The sequence below is a fragment of the Notechis scutatus genome, chromosome 6 (assembly GCF_049901735.1).
Source record: "Notechis scutatus isolate UNSWTSFEM ecotype Mainland chromosome 6, rNotScu1.2, whole genome shotgun sequence".
Classification (NCBI taxonomy): Eukaryota; Metazoa; Chordata; class Lepidosauria; order Squamata; family Elapidae; genus Notechis; species Notechis scutatus.
Window position 1 is genome coordinate 47,813,496 of NC_142014.1, and position 18,351 is coordinate 47,831,846.

The 18,351-nt window shown below is 36.9% G+C and overlaps 1 protein-coding gene across 2 annotated transcripts in view; it reads left to right on the plus strand.

Moving 5' to 3' along the window:
• APAF1 (apoptotic peptidase activating factor 1) overlaps positions 1-18,351 on the plus strand; it is a 55,464-nt gene that overhangs the window by 23,478 nt on the left and 13,635 nt on the right. For both annotated transcript variants that reach the window (XM_026694112.2, XM_087968156.1), the window contains exons 13-20: positions 462-588; positions 3,770-3,895; positions 5,874-5,993; positions 6,450-6,575; positions 11,371-11,532; positions 13,492-13,620; positions 15,261-15,386; positions 16,558-16,677. In XM_026694112.2, coding sequence (XP_026549897.2) covers positions 462-588; positions 3,770-3,895; positions 5,874-5,993; positions 6,450-6,575; positions 11,371-11,532; positions 13,492-13,620; positions 15,261-15,386; positions 16,558-16,677 — 1,036 coding nt within the window. The remainder of the gene's footprint in view (positions 1-461; positions 589-3,769; positions 3,896-5,873; positions 5,994-6,449; positions 6,576-11,370; positions 11,533-13,491; positions 13,621-15,260; positions 15,387-16,557; positions 16,678-18,351) is intronic.

An 18,351-nucleotide genomic window follows, 5' to 3' on the forward strand; every position in this document is an offset into this window, starting at 1 on the left:
CAGCCAGGAAGTTCATATAGATTTGTATGCATAGTATTTCTATAATAGACAGGAAGGAAGACAGTTTTCTCAGACTACAAATAGATTGTCATGCATGGTAACCAATTGTACATCTATTTTACTGTTCTATTTGTTTTTTCTTTATTGAGATATGTATGTACAATTTTACATGGAAATAAAATTATATATAGCCAAGAAATATAAAATCTGATTGCTGATAATGTTAAATGTTCAAGTCAATTAAAAAAGAGTAACATTTTTAAAACAGCCCTTGAGTCCTTGAAAATAAATTATTTTAGGGACTCCAATCCTTCAAGAAATTAAGAAATAGTTATTTATAGAACATAAGTATGTTTACACATGTTTTACACGTCTTGCTATGGTTTGATAAATTGAAGATATTAATGTATATCTAATCTTAAAAAGATAGTAAAATAGTATCTTATTTTTCTATAATCTAGCAATAAAACATCAGTGAAGAACATGTACCGTTTGGTTGTGCATCCACATACAGATGCTGTTTACCATGCTTGTTTTTCCCAAGACCATCAAAGAATAGCTACATGTGGAGCTGATAAAACTTTGCAGGTAAAGGTTTATAATTTTTTTTTCAGAGGGGAATATCATGCCTGATCATATCAGCACAACAAGATAGCAATCATATATATTATGTATCAATTGAATACATTCATAATATTTTAGAAATCATATTTTCAAATTGATCTTGTTGGGAAACTGCCGGATGGGCTAGAAGGAAGGGTCAAGTGAGGGCATAGCTTGGAGTCCTTGCCTAGCTGCAAGTGGCAGAAGCTTGACCTTCCCCAAGATCCATGACACTTTATCTGGTAATTCCAGGGAAAGACAGTCTAGTGAGATTATTGTAACACAGGTGATAAAGTTACTGACTTTGTTATTCATGAGTGATTCTGGTTGCTTGCCCTGACAGATCTTTTGTTATCAATTATTCTGAACATTAAGGAAGGAAAGATGGATTAATTGGTAACATAAGGAGCCCTCCATTTGGATTATTTTAATGAAATGTGTACCGTTATGTGTTTTTGTGGTTTAGAACACCATCTGGTTCCAGAGATATACTACACTGTTACCCACTTTCTACTTACTGAAACTGCATAAAATACATTGATACATGTTCAAGATGCTTGAAATAAAAGAAGTATTAATTTTTCGCTCTAAAGACACCTAGAGAAACAATATATATCATACGTTTAACTCCCCTTGTGTTTTTTTATCTTGTGTGCTCAACAGCAGGTGCTTACATGTAACTAAAGTTTGCAGGTTGGTTACAGTTGTCCAGTGCTTAGGTTTCCATGTATTCCTTGCTTTTGAAATGTTACCTATTCTGTGATTAACAGGTAGTCCTCAACTTACGACCACAATTGAGTCCAAAATTTATGTTTTTAAGCGAGATATTTGTTAAGTGAGTTTTGCTATATTTTACTACCTTTCTTGCCACAGTTGCTAAAGGAATCACTGCAGTTGTTAAATTACTAACACAGTTGTTAAGTGAATCTGGCTTTCCCATTGATTTTGCTTGTTAAAAGGTTGCAAAAGGTGATCACATGACCTTGAGGCACAGCAATGGTCATAAGTATGAATCAGTTGCCAAGCATCTGAATTTTGATCACATGATTATGGGGATGCTTCAAAGGTGTGAAAGATGGTCATAAGTCAAGTTTTTTCAGTCCTTTGAAAAATCACTAACTCAACTGTTATAAGTTGCGAACTACCTTTAGTCGATTTTTTTGTGTGTAGATATTAGATGCTCTGTTTTTTCCAAAACTTTCTAAATTACTGATTGATTAACATGTATATATTTATTTGTTACAAAAAGTGCCAGTTCTCATTTATGAGGGGTCTATGGTGCTGTCAGAGTTTAGTTGTTTTCTTGCAGACATTTCATTACCCAAACTAGGTAACATCATCAGTCATAGTAGGGAGTGGGATTTGCTCTCAGTTTATATTCTAGCCTTGTGTTGGTGGGGCTGGTCTTAGAGGTTCTTTGTTTGGGCTGCTTACTGTTGGTTTGATTGGCAATTCCTTGACTGGAGTATTGTTTATTTGGTTGTTGGTCTGATGTTAAACTTGGAGTTAATCTTATGTTCATCTGGGTGCTGACTGCTGGTAGGGACTGTTTTGGTCTTATTGTTTCCTTTTTGGTTTATGACCATCCTAGACCAAGTCAAGTCCCAAAACCCTTATTGTCTAGAAACCTGGCATTCCAACAAATTAGCCATCAATAGACACATAGACATAAACAAAATCTACGGGGGGGGGGGGGGGGGGGGGGGGGGGGGGGGGGGGGGGGGGGGGGGGGGGGGGGGGGGGGGGGGGGGGGGGGGGGGGGGGGGGGGGGGGGGGGGGGGGGGGGGGGGGGGGGGGGGGGGGGGGGGGGGGGGGGGGGGGGGGGGGGGGGGGGGGGGGGGGGGGGGGGGGGGGGGGGGGGGGGGGGGGGGGGGGGGGGGGGGGGGGGGGGGGGGGGGGGGGGGGGGGGGGGGTGGGGGGGGGGGGGGGGGGGGGGGGGGGGGGGGGGGGGGGGGGGGGGGGGGGGGGGGGGGGGGGGGGGGGGGGGGGGGGGGGGGGGGGGGGGGGGGGGGGGGGGGGGGGGGGGGGGGGGGGGGGGGGGGGGGGGGGGGGGGGGGGGTTGGGGGGGGGGGGGGGGGGGGGGGGGGGGGGGGGGGGGGGGGGGGGGGGGGGGGGGGGGGGGGGGGGGGGGGGGGGGGGGGGGGGGGGGGGGGGGGGGGGGGGGGGGGGGGGGGGGTGGGGGGGGGGGGGGGGGGGGGGGGGGGGGGGGGGGGGGGGGGGGGGGGGGGGGGGGGGGGGGGGGGGGGGGGGGGGGGGGGGGGGGGGTTTTTTTTTTTGGGGGGGGGGGGGGGGGGGGGTTTTTTTTTTTTTTTTTTTTTTTTGGATTTTTAGGGGGGGGGTTTTTTTTATGAAAATTTTTTTTTATACTATGCAAAAGAGTATGATGCTTTTTCCAAAGGGAAGTGGACTTTGTTTTTCCTTGAAGAAGTTTCACTTCTCATCCAAGATGCTTCTTGGTTTGACAAGCGAAATGTCTTCAAAGAAAACAAAGTCCAGTTGCCTTTTGAAAAAGCACCTTTGGGACAACTATGACCTGCATGACTGAGAATCTCAATAGACAAAAGAGACAATAAACAGCCAAAAAGTTCACAAAAATCCCAAAACACCTTCCCACCACCAATCAGCATACAAACAAACATAGATTAACTCAAAGATTAACAATCAAGTAAAAAAAAATGCCCCAATCAAGGAACTGCCAAACAAGCCAACAATAAATAGAACAAAAACTAACATAGAACTTCTAAAACCACCCCACCAACAGTGACAAGGCAAGCCACTAGAATATAAACTGAGAGCAAACCCCACTCCTTACTAGCACTGATGATATTACATAGTTTGGGTAATGAAATGTCTGCAAGAAACAAAGAAGCTCAGAGAGCACCAAGGACTCCTCATTTCAATCTTGATCTACAAATATTATCCTGTATTATTGTAGTTCTTATTTAGTATTGCTGAGGTTGGCTTGAATGTTAATAGTCTCTCCTTCCATTTTTTTCCTTTTGAACTAACAAAAATTCAATTATATAGACAAGATAATTAATAAAATAGAATCACAACTATGTCACTAGTAATGTATGTTTGTAATACACACACATAGAGTTAGTTTTGTATACAGATATAACAATCATATATCACTTCTACTTCTTTTTTTTTGTTCTATTTGCAGGTTTTCAAAACTGAAAGTGGAGAAAAGCTCCTAGAAGTAAAAGCTCATGATGATGAAGTGCTCTGCTGTGCTTTTTCAATGGATGACAGATTTCTAGCCACTTGTTCAATGGATAAAAAAGTAAAAGTAAGCATATTATGAAAAATCAGTCATCCTATTGAACTTTAATACCAGTTGAATTAATAATACAGGTAGGCAGGCCTCACTAGGTGATTGTTCATTTAGTGACTGCTCAAAGTTATGACAGTGCTAAAAAGAGTTACTTAGGACTGGTGTTCATATTTATAACTGTCACAGCGTCCCTTAAATTACTGTGATTATGATTCAGGTGCTTGGCAACTGTTGTATATTTACAATGGTCACAACATCCCATCTGGTTTCTGACAAGCAAAATCAATGGGAAAACCAGTGGGAGCTTGCAAATTACAGTCATGTGATAGGCTGCATAATGAGCTCAAGTTTATTTAATGACAGCAGCTAGGACTGTCAGAACATGGTGTTTCTCTTAACTGCTTAGTGATAGATTTGGTTCCAATTAGAGTAATTAAGTGAGGAGCACCTGGTATTTTTAATTGAAGCCAATTATAAAAGAATTAATTTCAATAATACATTAAAAGAATGTCCACTTTTTTGCAGCCCCTAGAGTTCTCTAGAATCATACTAACAACATTAAGTGTCAAATTATTACTTTTGAACCATATTTCATATATATTTTTTCATTAAAACAAGTTCTAAAACATTTGGTCTTAAACATAAATACCAAAGCTCTAATATTTCAGTCTTGTCCTCTTTAATAATGTAACTACAATGTTCCATGGACCACAGAAGCTGTCTCTTCAGGATTTGTTATTGTATTATGATTACAGTGGAACCTTGGGTCACGAACACTTCTGTTCGTGACCAAATCTGGTTCCGACCAAAAAAATCCACCCAATTTTTGAATCAGGTCACGATTCAAGAAGTGGGTGGCGAACAAACCCAGCTGAGGCAGATTCCCTTTCTGTACCAATTTCCCCTTCCGCGCATGCGCATTATGTGCAATTTTTGTCCGTACATGTGCAGTCAGTCGTGTTTCCGGTCACGACCAAATTGGGTTGCAACTGTAGTCCTGGAAGAGATTACGCTTGCAACTCCAGGTTCCACTGTATTTATTTACTTATTAAACCTATGTACCACCTATATTGCCAAAGGTGATTAAATTTTAAGAATGAATGCTTTCTTATTCTAACATGTCAGATTCATTTTTTATCTTATATTTTTATTCAATTTGGAGATTACCCAGTTCACAAAGTATTCTGAGCAGCGTACAATACAAAGAAAAGAATCTTAAAAGTACATTTGTTTCAAAGAACAAAACAACTAAATATATCCAAAACTAGCAAAAATGAACAAATGTTTCGCATTGACCCTAATCTCAGGCCTGGGAACTGAGCTGTATTTTTAACTAATTCTGAAACATCTGCAGGTAGGGAGCCATATGACTCCAGTGGGCAGGCATCATACAGTAAAGAATGTGCTAGGCCCTGACATATGACATTGTTTGATTGAGGAGACCTACATAATGTCCATTCTGCTTGGTTTCATTGATAGGATAGAACTTATCAGAAATTGACAATCTCTTAAATAACCAGGTTGAATAACATGGAGGCCTTGTTAGATGATAACCAATTGTAATCTTGTTCCTGTACCCAGAGATGACGTGGGTGCAACGTGATGTGTCTACTACTATCCACCTTACTGCATTCTGGACCAATAGTAGCTTCCAAATGGTACCTTGTGTAGGGTACCTTGTAGTAATCCAGTCAAGAGATGATGGGGGAATGAGTAATTGAAGGATTTCCTAATCTAGAAAATAAATCTTTAGTTAACCTATGATATAGTTTAAATAAAGAAAATGTGGAATTTGAATTTTTATTATATGTAGCTTACATTTGCAAGTTCAAATTTAATATTTCAGAAAATTACTACTTGCTAAAATTTAAGGAATATTTATGTACATAGAAATTGAACATATTTCAGTTTTGCCTAGTATTTAGATTAGAAATGGATACATAGTTGATAAACATCTTTTTAAATGTTTGAATTATTGTATATAATGTTTTAGGTCTGGAACTCAAGAACAGGTGCACTTGTGTGTGAATTCGAAGAACATACAGAGCAGGTCAACTTCTGCCATTTTAGTAACCATTTATTAGCAACGTGTTCAAATGATACTTATATTAAAGTAAGTAGTAAATGAAGTCATATTAATATTTTGATGTAGCTACAGTTATAATGATGGTTCTGGGTATTTCCTAGTAGAGAATTTTTGGAAACTTCCTAAAATGCATTAATTTAGGATTTGTTACTTTGTTGTTTCCATTGTTGTTTCCTTTTAGCCATTGCAGGCCATTTAGGTAGTGCTGAATTATAAAAATGGGTTAGAATTGTCCTTTGAAGCACACTAACAGCATAGTTCTACCTTCCATTTTCCCAAATACTTGTGTTTCTATAGCTGTTTATAGAATATAATAAATAAAGTTTGACACCAACTGTCTGGGGGTTCCTAATAAAAACTAAGCTGCAAATTTGTTTTCATTGCTACACAAAATATATGAATATTGTGAAATATTTCTGAACTAATTTTAATACATTCATTCATTCATTTCTTCTTGATTTCTTTTTCCTATCCTAAATGCAGCTCTGGGACTTGAATAATAAGTATTGTCGCAATACATTGTTTGGTCATGAAGGATCTGTGACCCATTGCAGATTTTCACCAGATGATAAATGCTTGGCTAGTTGTTCCGCTGATGGAACTTTAAAGGTATGTCTTGAGACTGAATTATTGTAGATAGCACCTTTTGATTTAGTATTTTGTACCTTGGAAACAATAATTGTATTACAACCCTTCCTTCCTTCCTTCCCCACTGTATTGCTGCAAATTTAAAAAAAAATTAAGTACAGTTCACTGAAGTGAGGCTTTATACATTTCTTTCCACAATATGCAAGTACTTAGTGAAAATTAAATTGTCACAAAATGTCTGACAGCTAGCTGTAAATTTCTTTCTTTCTTTCTTTCTTTTTTTGTTAAATTGGCTAATTGGTTAGCAAAACTATTTTGGGGGAATAAGGGACATTTGATCCAGAAAATCTGTACAACTGATCAAATGACTTGCTTTGTTGTTTTGGCTTTGCCATGTATTAATATTACACCCAGATTGAAGTAGGAAATATCTGAGAAATGCATTCTATACTTTCCTTATTGCCAGTTCTCTAATTTGAAGTATTCTCATATGTGTTCTCTTCTAAATTATTGCTCATGTATAATGAATGTTACCTTTACATTTTAATGTGTATGTATGTAAATTGCTTAGATGAAGTTCCAGTACACCTGGGTGTGAACAAAAAGCAAAATTTCAACATAATTTATTAAAACCTATTGTTTTAGAAATTGGAATTATTGTTTGGCCATTGTATTGTTGTCTATATCTATAAAATGCAACAGTTGGGTTTCATTTCATTTTTCAAACAAAACATATATTCTCCAACATGATAGATCATATATACTCTTTCCTTTAACTCTCTGGGTAGTTCCTAAATGCACTGTATATAAGGTACAAGAATCCATGAGTTCAAATTGTAGTCCTTGACTTACGACCACAATTGAGACTGGAATTTCAGTCGCTAAGTCATGTCAGAAAGCAAGATATCAGATGACTGGAATTCCTGCATTCCCTGCTGCTGCTATTAACAGAATTGTGAGTCGGTAAGCAAAAGGTGTCCCAGGTAAAGAGCATGGAGTGCTGTAAGAAACTGCAGAAGGCTTGGGGATACTTGGTGCAGGCTACATGTGAGTTGGGGAGAGTGGTGGAGTGTGGTGCAAAGCTTCAACTGCCCCCAGAAATCTCAGCCCAGCAGCACTTCTGATGGCAGAGATGCTGCAACTCCCCCCACCCACCTACCCTCTGCTAATCTATGGCCTTTTGACTGCCCAATGGCACTCATTGATGGCATTGCCAGTGTTGGGCTGACGTAGAAGCCCAAAGTCTTCAGCAGTCACAGCATGTTGCTATCACTCCCAAGCCTCTAGTTCAGTCCCAGCACCAGCACCATTGCCACTGAGAAATGATGCCTCAATTGCACGGTGCAGACAGTCATGCCAGCACCAATGTATAAAGCCAGATTTGTCCCTACTGCCTTGTAGTCCAGTACTGACCTTCCCCACCATGTGCCAGTCTCCAAGTTGCACGTCTCATTCCTTCTCTAAGTTGTGTATGCCATTCTTTCAATTTTTAAGAAACCTGGTTTTCCACATGTCTCATGAGAATAGGCAAAGCATTTAAAGAACAGCAGGAGCCCCATTCTTGCGGTGTTTTGGAAGATATTTTTCTTCAATTTGTGTGGTGATTCTTTCTTTAACTAGCAAAATTATTACCATTTAAGTAAATGTTCTTCAAATAGCATCTACTTCAGCCTCAGCCTTGGCACTGCTGCCAAGTGCTGCTGTGCAGGGCAGCCCAAAATACAGACTGGAGAAGATGGATGGAGGATGTTACAGTGTCCCTGCAGTTGTAAGTTGTAGGTTGCCAATCACCTAAATATTGATCACATGACAGTGGAGGCACTACCACAGCCATAACATCAAACACTTGTCGCAAGTCTGTTTTTTTTCAGCAACATTGTAATGTTGAATAGTTGTTGAACTAATTTCTTGTAATTTAAGAACTACCTTTAGAGTAGGCTGTCAAACTCACAGCCCACCAGCCAGATACATCCCATGGAGACCATGCACATTCTGGCTCCGCAAAGGGAAAAAACATTGTGATATATCATGATCCAGCCTGCAACAGGATCATGTTTGGCACCCTGCTCTAGAGGGTTTGAACTCCACAGAATACGATCTGTGTATGTATATTTGACCATATGTTCCAGTGGTTAAGGCTCCAGACTAGAAAGCGGGAGACTGTGTTCAATTCGCACCTTAGACATGAAAGCCAGCTGATTGACTTTGGGCTAGTCAATCTCTTTCTGGATTGCTCTGGGTAAAATAGAAGGCGGAAGGTGCGTTGGATACGTTCACTGCTTTGAATTATTTGTTTTTTTAAAAAATACAAATAAATAATAAATATAAAATATAAAATATAATAAATATTTAAATAATATTTAAATTAATTTTATTTGATTAATATTTAATTAATATAATATTTAAATAATATTTAAAGTAAATAATATAAAATAAATATAAAATATAAAAAAAATCCCTTAGACTGCAAGGTGATCAAACAGGTGAGTCCTAGAGGAGATCAACCCTGGCTGCTCTTTAGAAGGTCAGATCCTGAAGATGAAACTCAAATACTTTGGCCACCTAATGAGAAGGAAGAACTCACTGGAGAAGAGCCTAATGCTGGGAACAATTGAGGGCAAAAGAAGGAGGGGACAGCAGAGAATAAGGTGGATGGATGGAGTCACTGAAGCAGTCAGCATGAGCTTAAATGGACTCTGGGTGATGGTAGAGGACAGGAAGGCCTGGAGGAACATTGTCCATGGGGTCGCGATGGGTCGTACATGACTTCGTGATTAACAACGGTACAGTAGCAGAAGTTTAGACTATAGCTAGTTCTCACTAACCAACCATTTGTTCAGTTATTGTTCAGTTATGATGGTGCTTAAAGACGAGATTTATTACCAGTTCTCAAAATTCTGGTTGTCAGAGCATCCCTGGAGTTACATGATTGCAATCCAAGACCTTTACAATCATCTTGCATTTAACTATAGTTGCAGTATCCCATAGTCACATGATTGCCATTTGCAACCCTCTCTGCTGGCTTCCCAAAGCAAAGTCAGTGGAGAAGCCAGACGAGAAGGTCATAAATCACTGATAAGTCACTCATATCCTTTTCTGACTGGCAGTAGTTAGCCCTGGCCCCGCTGTACTTGCGCTGTGCTTCTTTGGCCACTCATGCAGCCTTCTAAGTCTGTCAGAAGCCACTATTACCAGTAGCCGCATCATGACTTGTTGGTTCCTTGTGCACCGCACCATACCTGGTTACAGACAGTCCCTCCATACCTCTTGGGCCAGTCACACATGCTCCCCTAACCACTCCCACCCCCACTGCACTCACACCATGCCTTACTGTCTGCCAGACTGCTTGAGTCCCACCATTCTTGCTTAACAATGGCAATGGGTAATGCCATTGCTAGGCGACATGGTTACTTGCCATTGCAATTTATGATTGCATTGCTTATCAGTGGAAATTCCAGTCCCAATTACAGTTGCTAACTAAGAACTACCCATATAGACAATAAAAAAGGATTAGCATGGGAACCCTAACATTGGACTAAAATGAAGAAAAAAGATGATTTTTAATATCATCTGTATGATATTATGATCTGTATGATAAAAGCCTTTTCATTATCAGCAAAAATACAGGTCTCAACTTTCAACAACAGAATCTCAGTTGTTGACAATTAAATGGACAGAGCAAAAGAGTTACCTGCTGAAGAAGGGCAGGAAGCTCCCTTCTGTGTTTGGAAGAAACTTGTATGCTTGGGTGGAGAAATGAAGCTCAGATACTAAAGATCTGGGCTTCATTTCTGCAACTTAATAAAGAATTTCCCACCACTACTACCGCCCATGTGCAAATCCTTCTATACAAATCCTTACAACTTGCAAACTCTCCTGCCAGCTTTCCATTGACTTTCTGGGAAAACTGACAGTGAAGATTATGGTGATCACATGCTGCTTGGCAACCAGTTGTCAGTGCAAACAGGTTGCCAGCCACCCAAATCATGATCACCCAGATCAAATCATGATGAAATGACCGCTGGGGGGGCAGTTCGACATTTTAATTTTAGGACATCCAGATGTCTTTAACAGACTGTAACCAACCTTTCAGAGCTTTTGTAACTCTGGGAAGTGGGAAGTATAACTTATCAATAAGTAGGATTGATCCAACTGCATTTTGTAATAGGACATAGTTGTTTGCTTTTGTACAAGAAAAAAAGAAACAATCTTCCATTTCTAATAGGCATATAATTTGAGTTTGGATCAGAAATCTTTTATAGAGATAGATTTTGTAACAAAATAATATATCAACCAAATCCAGCAACTTGAATTCTGAAATATATTTAAATGTAGTATATACAGTTAATTAAAAACATTCATTTTTATTTACAGTAACAATATAAGTTATAGTTTTTAGAAGTTTATGAAATGTTAATTTATGCAGATCAATAGTAATTGATTTTTCCATCAAAAAGTCTAAACAGAATACATCCATTATATAAATAATTTTAATGACTATATGAAAAATGAACTAAAACAAATAGTGTTTTTTAAAACTATTATATGAGAAAACATAAGTATATATTGGATAATATACTAGATAAGTGGACTATAAAATAAATATATTTCCGATACTGGTTAAACATAAAATTATTCATGTACACTCACAACAGTCTTGTCCAGCAAAAGGTGTTTTTGAAATAGTTCTTACTTAACAATATTAGGAATAAATCAGTCTGAATGAATAAGAATTTTTTATCAACTTAGCTGCTTGATTTGAATATTGCTATTTTCTAACAAACAGTAATTCTAATCAGAAAACTTTTCTTTAAAGCTTTGGAATGTGCAGTCAGCAAATGAACTGAAAACTATTAACATAGGAGACTTCTTCAAAAATGGGGATGGCTACCATGACGAAGTGGAAGTATTAGTGAAGTGTTGTTCCTGGTCATCAAATAGTACAGCAATAGTAGTAGCAGCTAAAAATAAACTTTTTGTAAGTATTTAATAATATATTGGTAATGTATTTTCATTTTGTTTTTAAACTTGTTTTGAGATACCAGTATTCACAAATTAATTTTTTTTGAGGTAGAATTTTTTTACAACTTTAGAAATCAGTATTACTTGTTTTAAATTATATGGTAGAAAAAGTGAAAGAATATCATACTGCATGTTCATTCAGGAATGTTGCCTAAAGTCACCTCTTGGAGAGATGGGTGGCATATAAACTTAATACATAAATACTGTGAAGTAAAGTTCAAAATTAGCTTGTTGAAAAGGGAATCCTTGAAGCCCTCCTTCTATTTTCCAACCTGAGGGTCAGCATCTACTGATCAATCTCAGAATCTGGGGATAACTTCTTTAAAGCTTCTCCTGTTTCCTTAAATAAATAGCCAAGATAACTTCAACAACAGTATCAGCATATAAGACATACCCTGAGAGACCAAGGTTTCAGTTCGCTCTAGACTTTTAGGACAGCAGCAGCTTGTTTTGTGAGTATATGTGACACCAAATTGAATCTGGACAATTCTCTACCTTTTTTGTGACCCTAAACACTTATTTCATCTAAAATAACACAAAATAATGCATAGTATAGCTCATACTCTCGGACTCCATCCATGCTCAGAGACCATATTTTGGTATTATAATCAGATCTGTCGTACTGTATAGCATTGGCTGTAGGAATATTTTCCCTTCCCCCCTTTTTTAGAAGATAAACACATTACATATTACATTAACATTTGTCCAGATGGGGTAGAAATACATTTCCTGGACCTTAAAGATATTTATGATTTTGTTAAATAAATTAAACAGCATTTGGAAGATTTTATATTTGAATCCTTAATCCTCTGCCCCTGAAGCTTTACCTGATACAGAATGCAGCAGCACAGACAGTTATGTGCTCTCCTTGAATAATACATATTACATGTTTGTTTTTCAAGCTGCATTGGCTGCCAGTTTGCTTCTGGGTCCAATTCAAGGTGCTGGTTTTAATGCCATGAGACCGGGGTTTTTGAGTGACCAGGTTGTATTAGCCCGCCCCATCAGATATGGCAGAGTGAGCATGTTGTGGGTTCCATTGGCTAGGGACCTACATTTGGTGGGTCACAGGAGATGTTCTTTCTCTACTAAGGCTCCTGCCTTATGGAACAACCCTTCCACCCTGAAATTGGATTAAGTACATCCCTTCTGATATTCCTAAAGTCCTCAAGACCTGGTTATGTTATTAGGCCCGGGGCAGAGTAGGTACTGGAGATTTGCTGACGTGGCAGATGTGTTACATATGCAATCCTGGGAATGCTCAAACCGCAGTTTTGTACCATTCAGCCCTATGTAGAGTGCATTGCAGTTCATATAGGAAATAACCAGGGCATGAGTGACTGAAAGAAGGGAACAGAGATGTACACCTAGATATCATCCTGTGGTGATGAATGGTCTTATCTAGTGGCTTCATGTAGATCTTAAAAAGAAATAGGGACAGCACCAAAATATTTGGCACCTTGCAAAGCTGGAGCTGCAGGATGGACCTTTCACTTCCTAATAAGATTGATTAGGACTGGTCCCAGAGGAAGGAGATAAACCAGCACAAACTCTAGTTCCCTAGTTCTTGATACCACAGTCAATGATATTGAAAACCACCAAGAAGTCAGTTACATGTAAGTGGTTTTTTTAAATGAAACGAGTAAGATATTTACATTAATAAATCAGTAATGTTGCATGCATGATTGATTGATTGATAGATAGATAGATAGATAGATAGGATGTTTTGTTGGGAGACATTGCTAAATATTACATCTATAAAGTGAAAATTATCATTTTTATTATATTTACATACAAACACACACACACATGCTTGCATGCATAAATATCACAGCTTCAACTTTATATAACTATAACTGTAACTTTCCAAATAACATGGGAGATAAATGTCTTAAAATATTTATTATGTTTACAGCTTGTGGATTTTGAAACCAAGGAATTATTGGCAGAAGCTCTTTTGAGCCACCACAACACAATCCAGTACTGTGACTTCTGTCCCAATAGTAAAATAGTAGCAGTTGCTTTATCACATTGTTCTGTTGAAGTAAGTAAATATATTATTTCCATCCTCAAGTTTCTTGTTGCTATAATGTATTAGTACACAATAGGAATGAGTCACTGCTCAGTGTAAATAGGATAATTGGGCAAAGTACATATTTGAAGGCATACTGAACAGCTCTTTTTCATATAATTAAAATAGCCACATCGTTTTCAAGGTTCACCACAGCTGTTTGGAAGCTATTCCAAGCTGTTCCTGTGTATATGTGGTTGCATGGTTAATCTTTCAAAGCAGAAGGATCCAGTTGCAACTCCAAGCATATCTGAAAACAATTAGTAAAAACATACATTTGATCATAGGAAGAAGCTTCGTGGATTTATAAATGTAAAGATTTGAACTTTTGTATGGATTCAGGGTCATCTTACCAATCTGAATTAATTCAGATTTTGCTGAAAATTAATTTTCACTTTTGCTAAAAGCTAAAAGTTTATTGATGGCTAAAAGTAAGAGATAAGAGTAACTTCGTATAAAATCAAGAATCTTAAGATGAGATTATTGTTGAATTTTAAGCAAATATTTAAGCAAATATCAAATCTACTCTGTAATATATGTCCAGTAAGAACAATTAGAAATAGAGCAAAATCACCAAGAAAAGCATTTTGTCACTTCAGAAGCAGAAGAGAATCTGAGGCAAACCAAAATAATATATATTTTTTATCTAGGATGAGAGTTTGTTGTAACTTTTAATCACCTCCTACAATGAAATAAAGAAAATCATGTTAGTATGCTATTCCATACTAACTAGCATCTCTATTATAAACTATCATCCTGTTGGTTAAATCTCACTAGCTAGCAGATCCAGGCAGTATACTAACACTCAGAATAATGATTTTTTGATGCTTACAAATAATCATTACTGTTTCTTTTAGTAAAATTGAAATAAAACTATTATACAAGTTAGTTTAAGTCAATAATCTACATACGTATAATTTTGGATTTGGTATTTGAAATCAAAATTAAAATTCCAGGGGAATATGTCACGATTATTACTGAAAAATAGTAGTGAAACTCTAAGATCCATATGATACATTGATAAACCATTTTGCTTGGAAATTTAAAAAAGCTAATTAACAGTTTGTAATTAATTGTTATTAAATTTTTATTTATTTTTATTTTTCTATCTTATACTTATAATACATATCTATTGTTTAATGTCTGATGGTTCCAGCTACCTTAAGATAATAGCAAAGAGTTCTTGAAATAGAACAGAATTAAGCAATTAAAATCTAATCTTCAATTACATTTACTTTTAGACAAGGACTCATTTTAATTCTATACATCTGTATTGTGTGTTTGTTTTTGTTTTTTTGTAATTTTGTAGTTGCTGGTGACAGCCTAACATTTTAAAGGAAGCTGTTTGAATGTGAGCTATTTTTAATTATAATGTTTGTTGTTTTTTTAAAAAAAAAAACTACAAATACTGGCCCATTGATGGATGAAAGCGCTGATTCTAAATAGAGTGCAAATTACCAGGAAACAACAGTGTGGGAGGTCTGATTATGCCCTTTGCAAACCTCACAGGGCATATTGATAGACTGTGGGAGACAATGATTTATCACTATTTGATATGATTTACTAGAGTTATGTTTTTATATTAAAAGTTTTTTTAAAAAATTTTCTATTAGATATGGAACATTGAATCCATTTCAAAAATAGCTGAGTGCCTAGGACATATGAGTTGGGTACATTCTGTGAATTTTTCTCTTGATGGTTCTTTTTTTGTCACATCTTCTGATGACCAAACAATAAGGGTAAGTTTTCCCCTCAGTTCTTTTCTGGATATTTTTAACACAGAGCAAATAATTGTCTAATGTTATATTTTCCAGCAGTAGAAGTTCAGGATATATGCATCGATTTCATAATGCGTCAAATGAGGATTTGTAGCTATCAAAACATGTACAGATTTTTAGCATATTTGAATTAGTTGCATTGTATCCTTATTTTATCTTCCATTGTTTTTAAATTCAATGCTATGCAAAAATACTTTACATTTGAAACTGTATCTGTATACTTACATGATTCATAGTTCTTAAAGTTCTCTTAAGTCTCCCAGAGTCTTGTGGGGGAAATGGATGACATAGGAAGTTAATATTTAAAGGTTGGATGACATAAAAAAATTCTTCAAGACTGTTATTATTTGAAAAAAACACCACTCGTTTTAAAGTCAGGTTAGAAAATAGGATAACTATATTTTACATCTAAACAAATAAATAAAGTAGTAGTAAAAATACTGCACAATCATAGCAAGTGGAGATGTGCAACATCTCTGCTAGAATGAAAATCTAATGAGTACCTTTTGATGAAAAACTCCATAGTATGGAAGCTAATATGGAGAAGGCCTCATTTTAACTGTTCTGTTAAGGCAAACGATGGGACTTGGAACAAAGCCTGCTTCTTTGAATTGAATAAAAGAACTACATTTTTATTAATATGTGATTTCTTTGTGAAGTACTCAGGTAAATTTTTATAGAAATTCTCAGTCATCCAGGTCATGATTGTCCCAAAAGTGCTTTCTTTCAAAGGCAACTGGACTTTCTTGTTTTGCTTGAAGACATTTCACTTCTCATCCAAGAAGCTTGCTCAGTTCTAACTGAATGGTGGAGAATGGAAGGATTTATATTTTCCCTGTAATATGATTTCTTCCATTCTCCACCATTTAATCAAAACTGAAGAAACTTCCTGGATGAGAAACGAAACATCTTCAAACAAAACAAGAAAGTCCAGTTGCCTTTTGAAAGAAAGCACCTTTGGGACACATAGATAAATTATTCATTAAATAACTTTATAAATGGAAATAAAAGAAGCTGATGTTTATTTTTAATTGAGTAATTACAGCCCTAAATTTTACAGTTTAATTTATGTATGGTCAAACTTCTACAGTTTAGATGACATAGCTTCTAATAATAATTTTCTTTTCAACAGATATGGGAAACAAATAAAGTATGCAAGTCCTCTGTTTTTGTGTTAAATCGTGAAATAGATGTTTCATTTCTAGATAATGAAGTCAATATCCTGGCAATAGGTGGTCTGAAGCATTTGCAGGTAAATATTGTTTAGATATTTCATTTACATTGAGAATTAGCAGATTTGGCACAGCTTAAATGTAGTCATAAATGATTAGCACTATCACATCTTGGTTGCAAAACCTCTGACAATTACTATATGGTTGCTTTGTAATAATCAATTTTGGCAGACCAAATGGATTTTGCAGATCAGGAAGACATCCTTTTAGAATTACCGACCATCTAAGCCAGAGGTGTCAAACTCAATTTCATTGAGGGCCGCTCCAGGGCTATGATTGACCCTGGTGGGCCAGGTAGCCATGATCGATTAGGTGGGCGTGGCCAGCTTGACACCACTCCCCAAACTGCTGGCATGTTTTCGCTTTGCTGGCCCGGTGTTTGCTCTTCTCACTGAGTAGACCGGGCTGAGCGGTGGGCCTGCATGCAAAGGTCAGTTTCCGTGAGTGGTGAGCCAGTGCACAAGTCCATGCGTGCACAGCTCAACTTACACATTAGCCTGTTCCTCACGTGGATTGTTTCCTGGAAGTGGGACACAGCCCAGGGATTAAGGACCCCTGTTACAAGACATTTGTTCTCAGAATGTGGTCTGGGGATCCCTCAAAGTCACTGAGGCCATTTCAGGGAGTCATCTATGTGAAATGAATATTTTAAAATATCTGATTTGTAATTTCTAATGCATTTCTAGATGTAACCCATTTAAACCAAAACTCTTGGGGGGACTCAGTCTTTTTTAATAACATAAAGGGGTTATAAGATTAAAATATTTGAGAATCACTGATATTGGAGATATATTCTTAAGAGTATTAATTTTGCCCAAAGGGGGGGTAAGTTTTAAACATGGTTTAAATCTATCAAAACCTGAAGAGATGTCCTTATATATTAACGCTTAAAATAATTACCTATGATACATTAGAAGATGTAAGAACTCCCAATATGCTTAATCTACATACTCCAGTATGCTCATTTCATACATAAAATTGATAACTGCTTATTGAATTAATGAAGGGATTTTTAACTACTGACATCAGTTCTGATTTGGACCTGTTAATTGAATATCCTGCTGTTTTCCCAAAGCTGGAATGAAAGCATTAAGCATAGACATACATAATACAATACTATTTGCATATAATATTAGTTTATAACTTCTAAAGAAATATGAAATAACATGTAATCTTGAGTAAAGGCATAAAGTAGGCATTTGAAATAAATAGTAAAATTTTTTGTTAAAGGCTTTTTTAGCATCTATCTTGATGCTCTCTATTCAGAATAGAATTTCAGTTTTCTTGTATAAATTAAGCAAAACCTGCCCGTGTGTTTTTGACTACCTAAATAGCAAAAGACTTCCTAATTGTCTTTTGCTGTTTGCTAACAAAAAAATATATATTGATACTTCACGTGATACATCCTCAGGATTATGAAATATAGCTTGGAATAAAATTTGAGAAAATAAAACTATAGATCTTCAGAGAAGCTCCACAGCTTTGGTGATTTTTTTCATCATTTTTTCTTTAAAGAGTTTGCCAAGATCTAACCAGATCTTTTACCATTTTCCCAATACCTTTGACATACAATAAAAATGTTAAAAGATTATTTTTTATATTTTCAGGAAGATATTACTTAGCTCAAATTTGGTTTGCTATATCTCACCATATAAACTATTGATAGGATCTGTAACCAACTTTGCTCAAAGTAT